The 15,403-nt window shown below is 45.0% G+C and overlaps 2 protein-coding genes across 5 annotated transcripts; one reads left to right on the top strand and one right to left on the bottom strand.

Moving 5' to 3' along the window:
- Window positions 1-5,096: 5,096 nt before the first annotated feature.
- Window positions 5,097-12,025, bottom strand: PIF1 (PIF1 5'-to-3' DNA helicase). Of its 4 annotated transcripts, XM_057416460.1 has the most exons (12): window positions 11,540-12,025; window positions 11,347-11,452; window positions 11,140-11,265; window positions 10,892-11,045; window positions 10,254-10,368; window positions 10,074-10,180; window positions 9,517-9,656; window positions 8,734-8,840; window positions 7,872-7,959; window positions 7,045-7,190; window positions 5,941-6,132; window positions 5,097-5,592 (listed from the first exon to the last, which is right to left on the bottom strand). In XM_057416460.1, exons 1-12 carry the CDS (start codon window positions 12,023-12,025, stop codon window positions 5,566-5,568), a joined length of 1,794 nt encoding a protein of 597 aa, XP_057272443.1. In that variant the 3' UTR covers window positions 5,097-5,565. The 4 variants fall into 4 exon arrangements, with proteins under 4 accessions (XP_057272443.1, XP_057272436.1, XP_057272450.1 ...); XM_057416453.1 differs by having other exon boundaries at window positions 11,140-11,452; XM_057416467.1 differs by lacking the exon at window positions 5,097-5,592 and having other exon boundaries at window positions 5,947-6,132; window positions 7,045-7,152.
- Window positions 12,026-12,174: 149 nt separating this feature from the next.
- CFAP144 (cilia and flagella associated protein 144) lies at window positions 12,175-15,386 on the top strand. The gene is made up of 4 exons (XM_057416754.1): window positions 12,175-12,368; window positions 13,195-13,254; window positions 14,117-14,220; window positions 15,246-15,386. Exons 1-4 carry the CDS (start codon window positions 12,236-12,238, stop codon window positions 15,309-15,311), a joined length of 363 nt encoding a protein of 120 aa, XP_057272737.1. The 5' UTR covers window positions 12,175-12,235; the 3' UTR covers window positions 15,312-15,386.
- The last annotated feature ends 17 nt before the right edge of the window (window positions 15,387-15,403 follow it).

Here is a 15,403-nt window from a genome sequence, read left to right as displayed (position 1 = left end):
GAAGAAATATGCATGAAAACTTATATTGCCCAGTGACTTGGGAAGAAAAGGTAGAAAGTGTGATTCATTTACATATTTACTTACCTGTAGATAAAAATAGGCACATGTATTTTAAAAAATAAAGAGAATAAATAAAATCCAAAATGCCAAACTTTATATAATTAAAAATAAAAATAAAACCTTAACCAAATTTCTATCAGAAGCATCTTTATCACAGCTCTACCTTCTTACAAAAATATTGTAATAAACACATCATTGGTAAAAACGTGTTACGGTTACATTTGGAACATTATAGGAACATTCAGTTGCCCATACATAGGCACATGGTGCCATTTAAGGTGCTCTTGGTGCCTGCCTAGCCTCCAGCTGCCATCCAAGAAGGCACCTCAGATTCTGTGTCATATCTGACAGACCCTCTCTGTCAACACCTAACATTAAAAAACAAAATCAGATAGTGCAGTATTCACCAGTTATAACTGAAGTTTACTTTTAGACTTGTTATCAACTTGTTTTGCTACTAGTCAGTAGCTTAGCTAAAAGTCCCATCCAACATTCTTATAATCTTGAATAGAAACAAGCATAAAATAATCATATAGGAAATAGCAAGATAGAGATTTTACACATCTAAATGCAATCTCTAGTAATCCAGGTCTTTTCCTATGCTAACAATAAAGCTGTTTAGATTTAGCAACAGAAGACAACTGCATGTCAGAGAGGCACAGTACAAAATGAGAAACTTTTAATACCTGTGAAAAAAATGACATTATTAGCATTCATAGCACAGCCTATAATATACCACATTGCCATTAGCTAACAATAACATCCGTTTGATCTATACAGAGCAATTCTGGCCAGGAAGATCTAATTCATGGGCACAATCTCATTACAGCATTGAAGACCAACAGGACTATTGCTGCCTTTCCTGCACACCACAGGAATTCCAGGGACAGACTGTAAGGACACATTCACGTTTAATTATTATGAAAATGTCACATAAAGAATAAGAAAGCAGTTAAATCAATGTACAAAGATTAAAACTAGAAACTGGTAAGGCTTTAATAACACTCTGCACGTGAATTATGCTTCCAATAACACGCAAATGTATTATGAAGCTTTAGCTGGTATAAAGCAGTTTCTTATGACTTAATGTATTTGAAAAGAGAATGGCTGTACTTTGTGGTAACAGAAGTGCCAATTATGAATCAAACCCTCAGTTTAATTCACTTAATTATAGCTGCAGTTAAAGCAAAAAGCCATGTTTAAATATTTTCAGCTGGTGGAAGTGGAAAGACAGCATTCATTTCCTCATATTTATTGGAGCACAGTAATGGAACCCCAGCCATTCGCTGCACTGCCATGCACCCTGTCAGTGCTCCTCCCCCAGGGGCCATTCCCCTTTTTACCTACTGCAACGCCTCCAGCCTTACCTCTGTGTCCCCAGACACCCAACCATGTCAGTGTCACGAGCATATACAGGAGAGGGTGAAGAAGCTAGAGAAGCAATTTTGGAGGATGCCAACACTCTCAACACTTGGTGTACTGGGTGCCTGCGCCCAGGCATTGGTGGGAGGCTGTGAGGGGAGGGCATGGCTGCCCCGCGCTCAACACAGCCAGTTCCAACAGTTTCCACAGCAGCCCCACTGCAAGGCATGGCTGAGCCCGTCACCAGCACTGGTGGTGGCAGGTTTGAGAAGGGGGAAACTGCATAAGGAAAAAATGTGTGAGAAATGAGCCCTGTGAGCACCCAGGTTGGAGAGGTAAGAGGAAGAGCTGTGGCTGCCTGAGCACATTCCCCCGGAGACACCACGGTGGAGCAGATGTTTTCTTCAAGGACTGCGGGGCAGCCTATGGAGAAGATCCATGCTGGAGCAGGGGAAAACATGAGCTCTACATTGCATAAACCAAGAACAGAAAATGTACTTGCTCTGCCACAAGCCATGTAAATAGCCTTTGAAAAAATCCAACCCAAGATTACCTTGCCTCAGCAAGTGCAAGCAGCAGCATCACCAACCATTTTGAAGATGGCTTGTGGTGGCCTCATGTAAAAAGCTGCTCAGTCTTCAAATTCTTCGTCATTTTACTTACTAGTGAAGAGAGAATGAGCAGCTCTGTTCTTCCAGTATAGACACTGCAGTAAGCTAAAAAAAAACCAAACCAAAACATAATACAAGCCATGTTGGTGTGCTAGGTTCTAGCTGTAGATTAATAACCCTCTACAAGAAAAAATAGCATGCTACAGAGTATTTTGAAGTAGGGACTTCTGTTGTATTACAAAATTTTTTGCCTCATATATAGAATCATAGAATGGTTCGGGTTGGAAAGGACATTAAGATCATACAGTTCCAAACACACTGCCATGGCCAAGAGCACCTTCCACTGGACCAAGTTGCTCAAAACTCCATCCAGCCTCTCATTGAACAGGGATGGGGCAACCACAGCTTCTCTGGGCAACCTGTGCCACTGTCTCACCACCCGCATAGTGAAGAATTATTTTCTTACAGCTAATCTATATATATGGAAACATTGTTCCATTTACAAAAAGGCCTCATCACAATCTCGACTGCTGGGAAGCCATGACAGAACCTGAGAGCTCAGATTTGTCCTGACAGCTCCTTTTAGGATTTAAATAGCAGTCTTCAGCCTCAGCCCTACATCTGCTTTAGCTGGAAGCTAGCGAGAACATCCAAAATTTACACAGATGGACCCCTTTTGGCCTCAGGACAGCTGCCAACCCTTCAAAAGCCATTGCTATTCTGTTCCCACTGCTCCACCTCCAAGAAGGCAACCATGACATTCCATGTACATTTAATACCAACATGAAATATTTATTACCCTTTCCAGCTTTGAGCTCTGTTTAGTGTTTTATCTCAAACCTCAAAATGGCACTAAAAAAAACCCTGTACAACTGGAAATATGTCAGTCCCTAAACCCATGAATGCTGCAGTTAAGAAACCCACTCCACAAGACCGTAATTAAAAGTTTATTTGCATGGTACATAATCAACACTCTTACACTTGAATTTTTTTTTCATTGCAGTGATACAGGAACTTTTTAAGAGATCTTAAAGGATTTGAACCTGCATTATCTCATTATTGTTACATAATCTATCAATAAATAAATACATTGTGTATAACTGGAAGTGCCTGCCATATTCTTCTTTACTGTCTACCCCAACAATAAAACTCTATCATTCCCAAGCATTTAAGACCCCACATCTCAACTTCCAATGCAATACAAAGCCCTTATACTTCAGCATCCCATCTCTAAAAACCTACAAGAGTGATAACTGGCCCCAGCCCAGCCCACTGGCCAAGCATATGGGAATTTAGGTTACCCATTGCGCTTCCTTTCCTCCATATACAACCTTGCCCCTGACAGTTAGGGCACCCACAGCCTCTGATCGCCTGCACAAGCGGAAGAGGGACACGATGTCAGCAGCTGGTCTTTAGGACCATGTGAATGAAAGCAATATCTCTACCCACAACAGAAGTGGAGGATGCATGCCGAGACCCAGCTGGAATGATGCAGGAACGTTGAGTGGCACAGCACAGAGGCTGAGCCAGGGCACCCACCGCAGAACAGTGACATGACAAGAATGTTGCACAATGGGGACACTTGTCAGGGCAGAGCTGATGTGCAGCTGAGGGAACAAGAGATGTTCAAGGAAAGGCTGTCAGCCTGGCACAGCTGCATGCCATGTGTGGTTTCACGGGAGGAAAGGGCTGAACCTGAGCACATCCATGCTCACAGCCACCCCAACTGAGTGCTGAGGGGGCACAGCCTGCAGGCTGACTAGAGGCTCTGGAAGCCAAATGCCAATGAATCACACCTCAGTATGCATCTGCCCAAGCAATGCTGTTTTAGGATGTCAGCACCCTCCTTCCCAGGCCCTCCATGTGGGCATAGAAGGTTAGGTTTCAGTTCTTCCCCAAGGTGGACTAAGAGTTTAATTCCATTTCAAAGGAGTGGAAGGTGTTTAATAAAAATAAAAGGAAAAATTACAGACACACAAAATCTGAAAGAGCAGAGGTAATGCCAGGAACAGCCTGCAGTGAGGGGAAGGCTCTCACCTTCCAGACTGCAGCTCCAGATTCAGGTACTTGCACCTGCTCCCCAACAAACTTCTTTGAAGAAGCAATGCATTTATATATTAAGAACTCCTTCTTAGAGTAAACATCTCAGAACAATTCTCACACTTCTGCCTTCTGCTGCTGCCTCTTTCAAAATTCTATCCCTCAAGCCCAGGGGGAAAAAAAAAAATAAAAAAAAAATAAAAAGCACTTAAAAAATACACTTTGAAATCCTACCAAAGTTTGTTTTCTGTTATGTTACCCCCTGGCTATTCAACATCCTTTCATGGCTTTAACAGTAGCTGCCAAGAAGTGGCCTTCAATTTGCTCAAACTGCAGAGGCGAGTTCCAGCTGGATATTGATATTTTACATTATTCCTGTTCATTAAGCATTTAAAAATACACAAGTTATTTAAGCTTTCAGCAATGTGTCCAAGACCAAAGCTTCTCCTTTACTTCAGAAGGACGGTACGTTAGTTCTGCTCATCTCTGTTTTTGCTGAAACAGGTGAAGTTACAGCTCACTTCACATGACCTTGGCTATTCCCTATTGCACATTCAACTTCCACCTTATTAGTCAGACACAGTGTTTCCAGCAGAAACTCCCTCCCGTTTCAGAAAGCCTCATGTGTTTAAACAAGAAGGGGCTCCTGCCAATACTCATATCCTCTCACTCTCTTCTATCTAATGGGGTAATACATCTTAAGGATTCTTGTAGTTCCATAATTATGGGTATAAGATGTAGGACTTCCTCCCATTTTTAAACAGTGCCAGCTCATCTCAGAAGGTTAAAAAAAATAAAAAAATGTATCTTATTGCATGCAACAGACTAATAAAAAGGCTATGTATCAGCATAATAGGCAATGTATAACTGTTACAGTTCTGCTTGTGGAGGAAAAGTTATGCAAAGCACCCTGCCATTAAGCATCTGGAAGGCAAGAACACCCCAGCATACTATAAAGTGGTAGTCCAGTTCCTGGCAGCTCCTCACTTGCAGGAGAATTAGGTACATATTCCAGATACAATGTTTTCCCTTGTGCCAGCAGTGCTTATGAACAGGTCCAATCCATCCAGACAAACAGAACACACTCCTTCCATCTCTTAATCATTGTATACTCGAAGAAAGTCACACAAGTTTCAGTCTACATATGTGGAGAATAAAACACAACTAGGCAGACAGGATAGAACCTTGGGAAGGTCCCTCAGGCACACCTTGATCAGTCATTTTGTTTGCTAGTGTTACATCCCTGACACAGAAGTGCTCAAGACTGTAGGCCCAGAAAGGAGCTGCAGAAGCCTCACAGATTTCAAAGACATGAGACAAGGATATTTCTACACATCCAGAGTCAGCTGAATGAAGCAAACATCTAAAAAAAATTCCTTTGACTTTATCTGTGTTAGCAAATATACTCAATAGCATGATTGCTGCAACTCAGCAGTCTGTGCTGATGCTTCAACAGAAGCCAGAAGAGCATTCTCAGCTGCATTTCCAGTTCTCAGTTTTCCTTATCATTTAGTGAATCCTGGAGCGGGAAGAGAGGGCAGAGAGAGAAAAATTAACAGAGGAGGGGGAGATTTCCCCATGATTTCTTGTGTGCCCATTTCCCCTTCAGTCCTTACTCCAAGGGAAGGATCGAAGAATCTCAACCAACTCTTTTACCCACAGGGCCAGGCAGTGTTATACAATCCCAACACTACAATAGATATTTTGCCACAAAGAGCTGCCCCAACACATTCCCTCTCTGCAGTTTTATCTCTCCTTCTACTACAAGTTTTAATTTGAATGATCTTCCTTTGGGAAAAGAAAAAGAAGCATCCCTGCGCAAACGTCTCTCCTCCTAGCTGCACTAGCACGAGATATTTTTCTTTACCTGGGTTAGGAGTTGATGACGTCTCAGCTGTCTATAGAACTGCAACACAGAAGGATCGGCTCTCACTACTTTGGGGTCAAAATCCAGAACACGGAGACCTGCAAGGCTACGTGCTCGGGAGAGAGCTACATAAGCCTGCCCACTTTCAAAGACACGAGACAAGGAGATTTCCACACAATCCAAAGACATGCCCTATCAAAGAAGAACACAGACAAGTTTGTTACAGAAGAAACAGAGAACACGGTGTTGTATGAGCACTAATCGGCCCCGTGAGTCTGTCAAAGGTACCATCATTGGTGTACAGGATTGATTAAAAAAAAAAAAGAAATCTCCTGTTTGACTGTGTAACTGACTAAAAGATGGGAATCACTGCAAAGAAAATGATGGTTTTCCACTGTCAAGTAATTGCTAGCAGACAGTAGGGTCACCTAACTAACTCCACAAATCCCATGTAATGAATCCTGCTATTTTCACTCCTAGTACTTAGCTGGAGCAGCCACCACTCCCAAGCAATCCTCAGGCATCCAAGACAGAGTTTGGGTTAGGCCTGGCCAGCCCTGTTTGCACCCAGAGACATTGCAGGAGGGAGCAGAATTTGCAGCATGGCCTGGTTTAGACAGCAGCATGTGAACAAACTCACAGATCTCCAAGTGTATGAAGCCTTCTGAAAATGTAGGAACTTTATTAGCTACACTGAAAAATCAACAATGCACACCACCAAGGATGCACAGGTGCGACTCCTGCAGCTTGCTCATGTACACTGCAAACTTCAGGGTCGCTCATGCTAATGACTATCAGGGAAACACTACCTCTGATAAGCCCACAGTGGTAAACACCACTGCTTGAGAGTCTAACACCAACTATGTAGATGGCAGCACCTTAATGGAAACTTTAACAGTATTGCTAGCCCACCCTTGACCCTATAGACAAGTATCACAAGCAGAAGATGTGCTGCCTTCTCTGCAGCTAGACACACATATTCTAGAGGACCCCCACAATGACACTGTCAGTTTCCCTTCTTGTTTTACCAGAAATGGAAGCTCACCCATGAAATAAGGCTTATGATGGTGTAAAAGTCTATGCACAGCTGATAAAAACACTCACCTGACTCTTGTGAATGGAAATGGCCCATGCTAATTTTAAAGGCAACTGTTGACGAGTCAGATGAACCCCTGATGGTCCTTTGAAGACCCATTTCTCCATTTTTATGACCTGTGTGATCCCACAGAGGAACCTCACCTTAGGCAGCCCTGTAGGAGTAGAAGCAGGAAAGAAACAGGGATGTATTCCTGCCCCACAACTGCCAGAAAGCCAGCAGCCTAACACCACTTAAGTTTTTCCTCCTTCCCCATGTCAGTCTTTCACGAATTTTAGAAGTACATTAAAAAAAAAAAACTAACTAGATAATTAAAAAAATCTCACACCAGAAACAAATGAAACAAACAAAAAACACATCCAACCAAAAAAAGCTAAACCTGCACACAGTAAATAGGATGTCCTGAAATTACGTTTGGGACCCACTTAAGCAGCAGAATTAAATTCAGGAGTCAGGTAATTTATCAGTTGAGGTGCAAAGAAAAATACATGCTGCAGGTAGTAGAGCATCACTCTCCAAGTAAAACAAACAAGAAAAAGCAACACACCAAGACTTGCTTCAACAGAACAGACAGGAAACATAAATGAGCATACACAACTAGAGAATAAAGGAAAGCAAACACAAGAGGCTCTACACATAGCTACAAATGGTACAGCACATGACATCACAGCTTATAAGAGCCAAAACCTCTCACTGCAGAAAAGACTTCCTCGCTGTTTTCTCTGAAATTATTCCTACCAAGCAGTAAACAAAATTAACAAGTCATCAGCTGTCAATGATGTTATTTTGGGTTCCCCCCCTTTTCCTTCAACAAAAGATCAAACAGCTTACTTACCTTTCTGTTCACTTTCAAATCCTACAACAACTCCTCGTGCTCCATTCACAAGCCCTTGAGACACATCCAGATTCTTAGCTAGCATCACCTACAGAGCAAAAGAAAAATCCCTTAGTGCACTGGCTTTATAGCCTATTCAGCCATCTGCAGCTAAGTTCTAGCCAGGAGGCATAAGCACAGCAGGCTGATACGGCCACAGCCACATCATCCTATTGCAGGCTAGGGCACCATCTCCAATTTGACTGAAATTATTTCACAGCCTTTCTTCCCAGGATTCCCAACTACATCATTCTGCAACATCAAACACTTCACTTGAGCTGCTTCTGCTCACAGCTGTGAGCTGAGGTCCAGGGAACAGATTGCCCTTCCCTCAACATCAACCAGCCTAGACATAGATTCTGGAAACATCTAAGGAATAACTTCCTGAGGCAAACAGTGCTTCTGCTAGGCACAATCCTTTCCATTCCAACAGCCCTAGTTCGCAGTAATGTGCCCAGTCCTGCAAAATTTAGCAAGCTGTGCTATAACCTTTCAGGTCAGGAGGGCTGCTGTACCTGAAGGCAAGACTGCAGGTAAGGACTGCCTGTTCTCTGCTTACTGAAACCTAAACCTAATTGGAAATATGCATCAAAGTCATAGCAGTCACCACTGTCTACAAGACATAGACCTCAACTCAAATCAAACTAATTCTATGAATAAGATTCAAAGCAGAAAGAACACAAATATTGAGATAGAGTCATCTGTCACCCTGGCATAGCCATTCTAATGTATAGAACGCAGATTCTGTACAGTCTACTCTATGCATTTATCTGCTATTCTTTATTTTTCTTAGGCTTTCACAAACATGCGCACACACACCTACCTGAGCTCCAAGCTTTAGCTCAACTCTACCACCCACAGGACATTGAGCATCAATTAACTTCACTAGCATCGGGTCACTGTCCAAAGCCTCAAAAGCATGCACTTCTCCTATTAAGTAAGAACATAACAAATTGCAACCATTTAACACACTGTACCCAGCATCACAAGGTGCTCAGTGTTTATTTCTAATAGCTGTTCCTCTTTTAACATCCATTGTGTTCTGCTGGTAGGACATCTTCACACAAACCTTGTCACATCTAACAGCAGAAAGTTCACTATGCCTCTCTTCCCACCATAATTCCCAGAGCATGAGAAGGCTTGTGGATCAAAAGCCAGCAGTAAATAAGAACTGAGCAATCACCATTTTGAGAAAGTGACCCGTTTCACTTGCAGCCAACAACAGATCTCCACAGAGGACTAGGAATCCTAGGGCCAGACAGGGAAACAGAAATGAAATAGCCTTTAATTCAAGCTCTGGCTGGGTAGAGCATGGCCTTTCTAAGATGCTAGAGAAACAAAAACCAGGAGTATGGAGGCAATAAATGACCCAGTCTACCTCACAGCAAGCAATGAGCTATTTATTACACACCAAGAAGTAACAATGTGTATTTTTAAGCAAAAAGCTGTGAAGTTTTTCCCCAGACGGCTCAATTCCAACACCCACAGCTTAGGCTGATGCTGCTGCACATGACACAGCACCAGGTTCCTCCTGGCACCACAGTATCCCCATTGCACCCACTCAGTGCTCAGCCCCAAAGCCAGCAGTTTCCTCCAAGGAGTTCACCTGATAGCTGTTGCAAGCGTCTCTCATTAGTTATTTCTACATCATCTTTATGAGTGCAGAGCCGTGTGGCCAGGATCCCATCACGCTCAGACCTGTTATCAGCAGTCTGCATCAGCTGTCTAGTAACCTCCTCTGTGCACCTGGTAACCAGGAAAAAGGGATTATTACTTAAAGTGATCGGGAACAGGTCATGAGAAGCAGTAAGCTACACACAGCTAGATCAGGCTGTGCAAGCCCCAGGCCTCTAGAGAGGAGGATAGGGAGAGATAAACACACAAAGATGGAGGGAGAGCTGTGCCACTGCGTGAACCAGCTCTGCCCTGTAAGCATCCAGGTGGGGATCCACTGAATTCCTAGCAGAAATTGCAGAAAGGAACCCTAGAAAGGGTTCTTCCTTACTAGAGCATATATGAAGCCTCCTTACATTAACAGAAGGATTAATAGCTATTGCCCCCAGCCGTGCATTCCTGACAGAGCACATAGAAGTAACCAATCCACTTTCCTCTGCTCCATCAGTAGGAAGCAGATATTACAAAGAGAGACTAATTTCTCCTCACCTGCCTAAACGGATTGCACTCAGGAGTGAGACAAAGGTCTTGTCAGTCTGTCTCCGCACTTCAGTCAACTCCATGTTTATGTGGATGCATTTCCTCCAGCTTTTTGCCTGGTAAATTATTTTCTTGTTATAAAAGAAGCAAACTTGAAGTATGAGAAAGAGTTTAGGGACAGTTTTGTACCTGGAAGCAGAACATGATTTCTTCATTAGCCTTGCAGACTGGGGGTAGCTGCAAGAAGTCCCCACAGATGATTAGCTGAATTCCTCCAAAAGGCTCATCCCGTTTTCTGACTGCCCTGAAAAGGAAGGAAGAGAGAAGTTCTGAATGCCCTCCTGGACATAGGCATGTCTCGGAAGTTACTTCTTTGCTTGTAAGTATATTCAAGCATATACCACTTGCGGCAAAAGATGATCCTATTCTCCTCTGCTGTAGCAGTAAACCTCAAATAATTAAGCAATGCTACCACAAGACATTAAACGTGCTCTGCTTACCCACCCAGACATCATTACCAGACTTGATTCTTTAGTAGCTGTTATACTACAGCTGCCTCTCTGTGAGACAGAACTGCTGGGCACAGCACAGACAGTTGGATTCTGGACTTGGCTCTGCAGATAACACTTGGCTCCAAAGATGGAAACCCAGGGAATGTGGACATGAGCAAAACCTACCTAAAGATAAAGATCTGCCTAGATGCTGGCTATGATTTCATGCTTCTTTTCAGCCCTATGCCAGTGATTGTCTTACACCCATTCACATGAGCAGCTGGGATATTTAGTAAAATTCATTTCTGTTAGTTGCTCGACCTGACAATTGCTCACCTTGCTACTGCCTCCAGCCTGTCAAAGAACTTGCCATCCACCATTGAGATCTCATCAATAATCAAGTGCTGGCAGGACAGCCAGTGCTGGCGCACCCCAGGCCTCTCTGCCAGCTGAATACACTGCTCCAGCGGAGCCTTCCCGGAGCCGATCCCTAGCAGGAGAGAGGAAAGCAAAGCTTTGGGAAACTCCCGATTCTTTAGGAAAGGAACAAGAGCTCCCAGACCCACTGTCAGGCAGATCATCACCTGCAAAGGCATGGAGAGTGGTGCCACCGATGTGGCAAGCTGCCACTCCTGTGCTGGCTGTAGCATAGGTGGTCTTCGGAGGGAGGGAGCCCACAATCTTCTTCAGCAAGAATGACTTCCCGGTTCCTTGTAGGAGAGGAGAAAGAAGCAGTAGGTCAGTGGTGATGCCCGAGGGCTTCAACCGGTGACAGCCGCCCGGCCCCTCACCTGCGCAGCCAGTGAAGAAGATACTCTTCCCACTCCTCACAACTCCCATCACAGCCTCCTGCTCCGCCGAGAGCCTCGCTGAGGGCCGCCTTTCCGCGCGGGGAACCTGCGGGACAGGCAGCGGCGCACCGTGAGGTCAGGGCCAGTAACCGTAACCGGTAAGCGGGGCCACTCCCCTCGCCCCAATACTCACCTCCACCGGCGGCTCCCCCTGAGCTTCGCCCCCGCGGAGGCGGCCTGGGGCGCGCAGCAGGTCCCGCTCCTGCAGCGGGCTGATGATGGCGAAGGCCGCCGGCGGCCGGTCCAGCAGGCGGGGGACGCGCGGAGTGCCCCGCTGTCCGGCTGCCACCTTGACCCGCAGGAGACGGAGGAAGCGGCGCAGAGTGTCTGGGGGGCAGTCGGAGAGGAGGACCTGGGCGCCGCTCGGCCCCACCCGCACCGCCGCCCGACCCTCACCCGCGAACCGCGTGAAGAGCCGCACGCCTTCACCGGCCAGCACGAAGCTCAGGGCCGCCGCCGTCGCCCCGCCGCTGCCGGCGACCACCCGCAGCACCGGCTGCCGCAGCTCGTTGCGGCCCAGCAGCACCAGCGCGTCCCGCATCACGCGGCGCCTGGGGGCCTGTCCCCCTGGCAGCGGCTGCTCCACGGCCACAGTGCAGCGCAGCTCCGCGTCCTCCATGCTGCCGCTATCGCCGCCGGCATCGGCCGTTCAAACCCACCGCGAGCTGCCGCCGCCAATCAGCGCCAGGGGCTTTAACTCGGAGGCCAATGGGAAACGGGAAGGGAACCGGTAAAAGAGGCGGAGCACCATATAGACCAATCAGCAGCCTCACTGGGGACCACGTGAGGCGTTGCCAGCCTACGGGACGCTGCGTAGCCCCAGGGGACCATGGCCGCCCGCAGCGCTAACAACATGCCGCTGGACCCAGTGCGGCTGAACCAGCTCCTGTGCGAACGGGTGAGGAAGGAGCTGAAGTACCAGCGGCTGCACACAGAGTACAGCGTGAATCCGCTCCAACCAGGTGAGGCGGCACACGGGAGGCCACAGAGAACTGGTGCGAGGACCCGAGGGCAAGACGAGCACAGCACCGAGCGGGGCTGAGGGAAGGCTTGCGGACCGGCCGGCCCGCGTGAGGCCAGGGCAGGCCGTGGAGAAACAGGCTGCATGTCAGAGACAAGCAGCTTCACCCGAGAAAGCCAGCACAGGGCAGTGAGAGGGGCAGAGCTGGAAGGAGCAACCCCGTGGGCTTTTCTTTTGCCTAAGTGAACAATCTGCACCCTCAGAGGCAGATCGGCAGCATGACAAATTTGCCCAGATTAGACAGTGCATTGGGGTTAGGGTTAGTGAGGCAACTATCTGGGATCCAGAACCCACGGATCCTGAGCAAACACTACAGATAGCATAGGTAGCCTCAGCGCTATAACATATTCCCTGGCTGATTTCTATCTGTCAATTCAGTTATATCATAATCTGTGCTGGCAGATGAGTGATGTCAACAGATTCAACCAGGTACAGCTTTTACAATAAACCAAAACCAAAAGAAATGAAAGTAACAGCCTGAAACTCAGCATTCTGTGGGCCATCTCTTGGGCAGAGTGGAAGTTTGCTGTGGTGAATGCACAGAGCACAAAGCAGTAGTGCCTTTAGCATCCTTAACCTCCTTCCCTTTTTAAAGTCTGGCTCACTTTGTTCTGTTCTCATGCTGTTCTTCCTTTATAACTTCAGTGAAGTAGCTGGGCCCAGACTGGAGAATAACCAAAAAAGAACATCTGCAGTGACAGACAGCCTTACCTAGCTGTGATGCTATGTTCACATTGAAGTAATTCATCTCTACAATTTCTTTCCAGTTCACACGATCACCAGGAAGCCTATGTCATGGCATGATAATATAGAAGAGCCAGCAGATGGTAAGAAATCTCTTAACAGCTTGTGATAATTACATAAGAAAATTACTAATAAATAGGATTTTAAAATTCCAATTAGTCTAAAAAATGACATGTGGAAACACCGTGTCAGTGTAAGAAAGTAAAACTCAGTTATGCTTTTGTTAAATGTAAGGCATTTTTTTTCCAGTTTAAGGCCCTTTCCTATTTTCATTACGAGTACAAACTTGCATTCATGTAATTATGTTTTTGTTTCAGTTATACTATAAAATTGTCTGAGAATCTAAACCTCTTTCAGAAAAAAATAAAAATCTAGAAACATGTTTTATACATACATGTTGCCTGTTGTTGCAGATTCTACCTAACCACCAACTGCTTAAGCGGCTGCCAAGTCTCACTTTAGAGCATTAGTAACAGGAACCCTTACAGCAAGTGCTCCCTTATTTTCCAATTCATGCCAATTTTGCCTAAAAACCTTAACAGCCAGTTAAGATTGGCCTGCCCTAGTCAAGGACTGGGGCGGAAGAGGAAAAAACCAAAACAGGGGAAAGCAGCAGGTCTCAGGCAAACAAGAAAGATGAGAAATAACACGAAGTGCTGGTTGATACTAAATGTGGTGTAAGAAAATTAACATGCTACAATACAGCAGACAGGGATGATAGAATTAACAGGACAGTATAGGCAGACAAATCTAGAAACTTCATCAGATAAATTTGAGCAGAAACGTCACCATCACACCACCATTTGCAGAAGCATAGAGGTTGCCTCCAACCTTGGCTTTCTTGTTACCACTTGGACAGCATTAAGATGTCCTAATGCACCCAATGGGTAACTGTTTTTTAAACATACTTTCTTTCATTTGTATTTGTGTCTCTTAAATCAACAGAAAAGTTTCTGAATCTTATTCACCATGCAGCACTGGAACCAACAAAGAAATATTCAGAGCCACAAACTGAAAGTCAAGAAATTGGCTGGAACACAAAACCTTTGGTAAGGCGCTTAAGGACTCAGATCTTTGCAGGATTCAGAGAGGTTCAGCCCATCACAGTGGAATATATTCACATAAGAAAGTAATCTGTGACAAACACAGGAAACAGGAATGAGTATGATGAGCACAGCTATTCATGGACAACACTCTTTTAGAATTTACACCTAAGCTGACTCTTCACAATGGCATAGGCTTGTGAACACAGAAACAGTAGACACCCCCCTGAGAAACTTGCATGCGAAATACCTACAGTCACAGCTGACCCCAAGCACATTGCCAAATGCCACATACATAGTCATGGGTGTTTATTAAAGCCTTCTGCCACAAGAAATGGCGTAGTGAGCAATGTGAAGTGACATACGAAAGTACTATGAAAAGAAATGTGCTGCTGTAAAACCAAATTGCAAGCAGAACCATAAAATTAATAATCAGCTAAGTATACCTGAGGCAGAATACACCAGTGAGGATTCATTTGGGGAAGTGTGAATAAACAGGAGAAATTATTAACAAGCTGAGACATCAACCATATTTGACAAATGAATAGCTGTGACAATAACTGACTTTGTAGATTTCTGTTTCGAGAAAGGCAAATGAAGGCCTGATTAATTTTTGCTTGTTAAGAGAAAAACCAGGATGAGAAGAGTCTTCTGTAACTTTTCATACTGTACGTCAGGTAAACTACTTACTCATGACAAGGCTAGACAGACATCCCCAGCAGGGCTTTACGCTTCCAGATACTGCTGGTAGGATTAGACTGGCAGGAAATTCATGTTGGCAACTAAATTTGTATGTAGAGAAGTAAGTTAAATTGAGAGTCAGGACTCATGATGCTGTTTTCATAGTGTTCCTTTTTCCCCAGGCTCTACGATAACGAAGCAGTGAACAGTATAGTCGCAAATAAACAGTATTCTATTTGTTTGTCACTTGGGCATTTCTTAGCAGCAAGAACACCATGTATCACTCTTCTCAGGAGGGACTACTACTACTTCTAGTGAACACATGACTATTCATCATTTTTCCTTCCCAGGTCCCTATGGACCGTACCGATTGCAGATTCTACTTCCCACGCCGGAAAACTGAGGTCACTAAATAAATGGCTGCCACAAGCCATGGGGAGGAGCAGTCTGAGAACCTGCAGCAGTAGAGTGGCAATGCCACACAACTTAGAAGCAGTTACTGACATCT

This window comes from Pezoporus wallicus, unplaced genomic scaffold (genome assembly GCF_028554395.1).
Source record: "Pezoporus wallicus isolate ANWC-B61680 ecotype Strahan unplaced genomic scaffold, APGP_CSIRO_Pwel_v1 contig_5908, whole genome shotgun sequence".
In the NCBI taxonomy this organism is placed as follows: domain Eukaryota; kingdom Metazoa; phylum Chordata; class Aves; order Psittaciformes; family Psittacidae; genus Pezoporus; species Pezoporus wallicus.
The sequence above is the reverse complement of the archived record's forward strand: the minus strand, read 5'-3'. Positions and strand labels throughout refer to the sequence as shown.